General features: G+C 46.6%; 1 protein-coding gene across 3 annotated transcripts; it reads right to left on the reverse strand.

The window, feature by feature from the left end:
- Positions 1-1,553: 1,553 nt before the first annotated feature.
- Positions 1,554-6,727, reverse strand: LOC125539898 (cytochrome P450 84A1-like). Of its 3 annotated transcripts, none has more exons than XM_048703435.1 (5): positions 5,646-6,727; positions 3,228-4,771; positions 2,756-3,136; positions 2,025-2,186; positions 1,554-1,935 (listed from the first exon to the last, which is right to left on the reverse strand). In XM_048703435.1, the coding sequence occupies exons 1-2, from the start codon at positions 6,582-6,584 to the stop codon at positions 4,109-4,111; spliced, it is 1,602 nt and encodes a 533-aa protein (XP_048559392.1). In that variant the 5' UTR covers positions 6,585-6,727; the 3' UTR covers positions 1,554-1,935; positions 2,025-2,186; positions 2,756-3,136; positions 3,228-4,108. The 3 variants fall into 3 exon arrangements, with proteins under 3 accessions (XP_048559392.1, XP_048559393.1, XP_048559391.1); XM_048703436.1 differs by having other exon boundaries at positions 2,025-2,404; XM_048703434.1 differs by having other exon boundaries at positions 2,025-3,136.
- Positions 6,728-7,316: the final 589 nt, after the last annotated feature.

Below are 7,316 nucleotides of genomic sequence, written 5' to 3' on the forward strand. Positions count from 1 at the left end.
CATATTGGTAAATCTTTCATAAAGAAAATATTTATTGAATGAAAAGAATCATCACGTCTCTGTCATATTTTTCCGTTTGGCTGGAAGATATTTCCTGTTGGTAAATCTTCTCATCAACCTTTCTGCAAGGGTTTTCTTTTCTCCTCTTTTATTTGATAACTTCGTTGAATTTTCACAAAAAAGTTCTATTGAATGGTGAAGCCATCCCGCGCGGTGCCGCGTGCCGCCGTTATACATGATCTTCATAGGCAACGCCTCAGCACTTTATCCTAGTATATACTAACAGTGTGTATTTCTAATCAAGCAACCAATTTCAAAAAAAGATGGCAGGAAAAATATGTTCAAAATACTTAAGTGATTGTCTTCGAAAAAAATCTTAATGATTGGCTTTCCATCTCAGGTACTGTTGTACTACCATGAGCCACAACTTATGCTACATATTACACAGGTGTTGATCATTGATCAACCCTAAAGTATTATTGTTGTTCATATCAAAGATAAAATTAATTACTTGACAACCCTCTTCTCATAAAAATCACTGAAAATCAGAGTGCACGATATCCCTTGAACAGGATTTTCTTGGTATGAAGATCAATTAATCACAGGAAAAAATGTCATGGTGCAAACCTATATATAGAAGTACCTCATTTAGTATCATAAACTGGGAAGGCTCTACTAATTAGAATGTACATACACGGACCCAAATTTCAGATGTGACATGAAGAAACTGCATGCACCCAAGACTGAGAAGTACAGAAAGAATTTCGAAGAAGCTATGAAGAGACATTTTTCAAGTATGGAGTTTTCTCAAAGCATAAATGAATGGAAGAAACATAGCAAGAGAGAAGCTGCAATGAACATCATTTTGATTTCTACAGAACGCATTATATATTATATCACAGATTCAAGAAATAACCATAAAAGATGTAAAACATTGTAGCAGATTACTCTCCGTCCAACCATCCTTCTAGTACACTTGCTCCCTTGTAGACATTTAACACAAATACACGTTGGCATGAACAAAAAGTAGCACATCCACGGGGATTAAATCAATCAAGCTAATGCTGAAAAAAAATCAATCAAGCTAGCTCCATTAACAAAAAGTAGAACTTGTCCTCCATTCAGTATATTTTGGTGTATAAATAAAATGCACAGAGAGCATCAGGGTTGGGCTGAGCATACAGACCTTGCTGCCACTGGAGGCGATGGAGCTGAGCTGCTTCGTGATGCTTGCCATCCATTTACTGCTACAACCTGAGAGTGAGAAGGAAGGATAGCACATCCAAGAACTGCAGTAGGAAAAACTGATCGCCAACAGATAATAAAATTCAGACACTAAAAAAGATGTATGTATTTTGTGAGGAATGGTTGGTATTAGAGCTAGGCAAATATTGCACGACAACTATTCTAATTGAAAGTATTTTGCAAGAAATGGTACTGCACAACGGAAGTCGAACATGCAACTGTCTGCTCTTAGATTTCAACACATTTTAAACTGCACTTATTCAGAAAAAGCATGCAAATAATAGCCTGTATATATAGAGCAACACCACTTCAGTTTCTATAACTTCAGTAATAAGGTTCTTCTTTATTCAGAGATATACATGTAAACTTGTACAATCAACGGAAAAATACATGTGATAGTAGGTAGAACTACTGTTCTAATAATCTCTCATAGTCACGTGCTCGTGCTATGAAATATATATTTCTCAGAAACTACAAATTGTCTCTGAAAGTAAGGATATACAGCAGCTGGAACTTGCTATGTACAATGGCATGAACCCACTTGCATGCTGCTACAGTGCATGTACTTCCTCTGAAATTAGATGTAGAGCACACTAAATTTCTCGTAAACTTATAATTATCTCTATAAATAAGGATATGCAGCTCCTCGATGTCGATCATGAGCTTGTAGAAGAGCCTCCCATCCCTGACCTGCAAACACATTAATGGAACAATTAACTGAAATGCATGCTAAATTTGCCTCAGAAGAAGATGCACGCATGACTCGAGAGGGAGCTGACCTGAAGACCCATGAGCATATAGCGTGCGATGCGTTCTGTAGCAGCCGCTTCTCCCGACACTCTTGGGGGGGACGACCGGAAGCAGCAGGCCTCACAGAGCCCTGTGTTGACTTCTCTTTTTTTCTTTATCCATTGATCTGTTCGAAGATTCCATGGAGCACCCTAGAAAGGAAGTCATAGTAAGTTTAGCAGATGGTTCTACATGAACAATTGTGCCTAACAACCTTGATGTATTAAATATGCTTGTTGTGTAGAGCTCAATTGCCTCATTCATGAAGTTCATGCCAAACAAGGGTTAAGGCACAGTCCATTTTACACTGCATCCTATTTCCTATGGAGGGCTTCCTGACAGTAAAGCTCTCTTTCAACATATTTCCAAGCTGCAATCCACCAGTAGCAAGCTGAGCCTCATTGCATAAGCAGACATATCACAAAAGGAACATGTAAAGAAAAAGAATTGTGCTTGGGATGGAACACGCATATAACCTTTGATGGTTTATCATCAGCACTATAAGAGGAAACATGTCATCAAACTTTGCAGCGGAAATCATAAACATGGTAATAAGAGAATAACTAAGTTAATAAAGAGAAAAATGAATGTGGAAACAATATATGGTGCATTGTTGAGGAAAGTCCGTTCGCTCTATTAATGGTGAAGTCAAATCTCTTGGAAGAACACAAAATTAGGAGTATAGCAACATAGTTTCTGGATAGAACTGATTTTCTTTTACCTACAGCCGTCCAAACATTACGTCAGACACTTGGTGGGCGTTGGAACAGTCAACTTGCACGGCAGTGGGCAGCCGCGTCCAGACTCCAGAACGATGCTCGATCCATGGCGAGTCCCTCCACGTTGAGCTCCCAGTGCAGGGGCAGCAGAAAGCCACCGAAAGAGGTGGGAGAGGCATGGTGTCATGGGACTGACCATGGTCGTCAGTGCCCTCGTTCTCGTCCGACATGTGGAGGTCCACCGGCTGTAGCGGGGACAAGGGACAGGGAGTGATGTAGGCACGTACAGGAGACACCGGCGGAAGGTGCAGAGCGCCGGCGACAGTACCGTCGAGTCCTATGGCGGGCCACCACGCCGTGCAACCAAAGGTTGACCATCATCTCTGTCGCGAGAGCAGCATGTCAGGGGAGTGGTAGAAGAGGTTAGAAGGAGCAGAGGAGGTTGGGGGGTCTACGGTCATGGCAGCTCCTCACCTTGGCACACTCCAGCCGAGGCGGCGTGACACGTGAGGACCCTCGGGCCGTCGGGGCAGGCGACGCGTGGGGAGTATAGCCACGGCGCAGACTACCGTCGGCAGCACCGCAGCGGAGCACACGGATGTGGAAGATGATTGCGCGTGGGTTTCGGGCGGGACGCGGGCGGAGAGGAGACGGGGGGAAAGGGGAGACGCTGGATGAAGGGAACGGGAGCTCGGCTGTGGAGCGGGGAGGAAGGTGAGGCAGAGCAAAGGAGAGTCTATTTATAGTCTTGTTCGGCGGTGCCGTGGTGGCCTTGACGTCGACGAGGTCTCTCTCGAAGCGCGTAGGGCTAGCGATTTCAGCGGCCACCGACTATACAAACATAACAAATCAGTCAGATTGCAATCTATAGTTAACAGCCAAACTTTGACCGTCTATCCACAGCAAAATCGTCAAATGCACGCAGAAGCGCACCCCGCCAGCTCCCCCACAAATTAACGTGTCACTGTCCTATTGGCCTGATTTTACTGAAAGGAAAAAGTCAAAAAATCCAGATAAATCAAACCAGGCTAGATTTAGTATATTAAGAATGTTTCTTTGGAACAATGGACTCTTGCAATAAAAATTTTTACGGATGACTCTTGCAATAATTAACAGTTCGTTTTCTTTAAGAATAAAGTAAAATGCATGCTTGGCTGTAGCAAGCGCCCGCACAAATGCACGATATGTTTCATGGTGAATCTAAAAGTATCTATGAACCTGGTCAATGTTTACAAAGTTTGACTCGATTTTGGATCCATGGACCCGTTGTCTAATAATCTGATATAGTGTTACCCTGAATCGAGTGAAACATCTTTATTGTGCTACATACTTTTATGTGCGCATATGACGTGACGTCACGCCTTGGGCGTGGCATCGACATCAGAGACCAAAGGGTAAGTAAGCCGGGGTGTGGGCACTGCACACAGCCTGGTGAAGCGTGGCGCGGTGAGACCGAAGATGTCAGTCATGTCGAGCTCCGATGGCTTCATGCCGTCGGGCAGCGCCCAGCTGAACCCGTGGGCGAGCTGCGCGACAGCAAATTCCAGTGAGTAGATGCCAAGCGCCATCCCGGGGCACGAGCGGCGACCGGACCCAAATGGCAGGAACTCAAAGCAGTTGCCCTTGAAGTCAACCCTTGCGGCCTCCCCTTCCCCCGCCATAAACCTCGACGGTCGGAACATGTTGGCGTCCTTCCACACCTTGGCGTCGCGGCCAATGGCGAATACGTTGATCATGACACTGGATCCCCGGGGCACTGAATAGCCACCGACGACACAGTCCTCGACGTTCTCGTGGTGGAGAATCGGGATGGGCGGGTGTAGCCGGAGTGTCTCCTTGATTACACACTTGAGGAAGGGGAGCTTGTCGAGGTCTGACTCGTCCACGTTCCGGTCGAGACCCACCACGTCGGCGAGCTCCTGCTGCAGTCGACAAATGTCGTCGGGGCTGTGCATCATCTCCGTCATTGCCCACTCGATCCCCGATGCCACCGTCTCCGTCCCACCAAACATCACGTCCTGCCGAGCATACACATATAAAACACGCAACCACGTTATATTAGATTTTTATTACGCGTGTGTGCCCGCACACACACAAAAGCAAAAGCAGATCGTTCTCATATGACATACTCACGGTGTACACAATGAGATCACACATGATGTCATACTCACAGTGTAGGAAGATTGGACTTGAAATTGGTTTTAAAAAGGATTTTTTAGATATTTTATAAATTACTTGTGTGATTTTGAAAAGTGTTTTGTATCCTATAAATGGGTTCGCATACTTCTTTCAAATATTCACACAATTTTAAAAATATTGAAGCATTTAAACACCGTACCTGTAATTTTAAAAACAATTTGATGTTTTAAAATATTCATGCAGTTTCAAAAATTTCCATGTAAATTTAAAATGTGTTCAAATATTTATAAAATAAAATGTGCTCAGTTTATTATTTTTAATGTTAATGATTTTTTGGAAAAGTATTAAAGTATTTTTATAAAATGTTGTGTGTTTATAGAAACATTGTTATCTTTTTGTAAAATGAAACATGGAAAACAAAAGTAATAAAAATATCAAGGAAAATTTCAGAAAAAAGACAAAAACACAAAACCGGAATAATAAACGGATAAGCTGGATTTTTTTTTCTGAAAATACTCATAGCTATATATATCCTATATGTGCATCTTCTTTTTTTTTGCGGGAACTATATGTGCATCTTCGACAAGAACGAATGGGGACCACTAGAGCCTGACAGCAATATTTTACGAGTATAATTAAAGAGTTGAAGGCGATGCTCACTCACCAAGATTTTACGAGTAATTAAAGAGTTGACTTAGACCAAAATATTTATAATAATATGAAAACTAAGAATGGAATTTTCGGTGCCCTTACCATGATCATGGCCTTGATATTTTCACGAGTGAGGCGGAGCGAGTTCTGCAGGTCGTCGCCAGCGGTCTTCTTCGGCTTCGCCTCAGGGAGGAACGCGAGCATGTCGTCCACCATGTCGGCGTCCACGTCGTCGGGGTTCTTGCCTCTCCTCATGTGCTCGTCGATGATCCTGTCGATGAACTCGTCCAGGGCGGCGCGCGCGGCGCGGGCGCGCACGTTGAGGCCCTGGTCCGCCCAGCCGAGCCACGGGATGAAGTCGCCGATGCTGGACCCGCCGAAGAGCTGGGAGAACTCCTGCATGATGGCGATGAACTCGTCCCGCTTCCCGGCGTCGCCGGCGGCGTCGGCGCCGAACGCGGCGCGGAAGGTGACGTTCTTGGTGAGGTTGAAGATGAGCTCGCCGAGGTTCACGCACTCGCCGCTCCGCCGTGCCACGGCCCGGACCAGCGCCGCGGACTCGTCGCGCACGGCGAGCCAGGTCCCCGCGCGGCGCCGGCTGAAGAGCTTCATCACGCACAGCTTGCGCATCTGGCGCCAGAAGGGCCCGTAGTGCGCGAACGCCATGTCGGCGCGGTCGTAGGTGAGGTAGATGGCGGCGACCGTGGCTGGCCGGTTCGAGAAGGCGACGTCCTGCGCCTGCAGCACCTCCCGGGCATACTCCGGCGTCGACAGGACGACGGCGTGGACCTGGCCGAGGCGGAGGTGGAGAATGCCGCCGTACCGCTTTGCCAGAGCCGCGAGGCCCCGGTGGGTCAGCTGGTCCATTATGAACATGTTGCCGACGATCGGCAGCGGGTACGGCCCCGGAGGCAGCGGCGGCGCCTTGGCCTTGCCACGCCGCCGCTGCCGCTGCAGCACCACGAAGACCACGGAGGCAATGAAAAGCCAGCTCAGTGGCTCTTTGAGCCATCCCATGGCGATCTTGGCCAAGCCCACCATTGACTGTTACTCAAACTGCTGGAAGCTCTGGCTTTTTTTTGCTTTTTTGTTTCGTTGGGTTATTCGATTGTGGGGTTTCAGGTTGATAACGCTCGCGGAGTGGAGCTGAGGAGGAAAGTGGAGCGAGCCGGGTTTATATAGTGTACTAGTGTGAGATTTGCTAACTGGAGTTAAGTAGGGAAAGGGGTAGGATCTAGGATGCATGGCACAAGAAAATTCAAATGGTAGTGGGAACAACCGTTGCCCCGGTCTTGGTTAGCCCCCTGCGAGAGGTTGGCCTAGCACCTAAGTGGGATGATATGCGTGTACTATTCTGTTTTACCTCTCCCACTAGTACATGAGAGGTATGAAGAGGCGTGCTATGAAAAGATCAGTCGGGGCGCGAGCCGTCAGATGTGATGCCGTGGAGCGACCAAGCGGCCCCCTTCACGGTTGCAACAGAGTTAATGCTACAGAATCCTTTGCAACGGAAATTATGTTGTACAAATTTTTGCAACAGATATCTTGCTGCAGAAAACCTCATCTAGCCTGCTCGATGGCATAATTGCCATTGAAACAAAGACACTTGTTGCAAAAGGCATCTTTGGCTTCTTTAAAAGAAGAAAAGGCGATCGGTAGGAAAAATCACGTGAAGAGAGGGACAAGATGGGGCTCGTGGATTTGGTCTGGCAGCAAGTGACACACCTGCAGCATGGTCGGGCGGGCGTTCATGGTGAGGGAGATGGCCGGCAA

The sequence above is a fragment of the Triticum urartu genome, chromosome 2, assembly GCF_003073215.2.
Source record: "Triticum urartu cultivar G1812 chromosome 2, Tu2.1, whole genome shotgun sequence".
In the NCBI taxonomy this organism is placed as follows: Eukaryota; Viridiplantae; Streptophyta; class Magnoliopsida; order Poales; family Poaceae; genus Triticum; species Triticum urartu.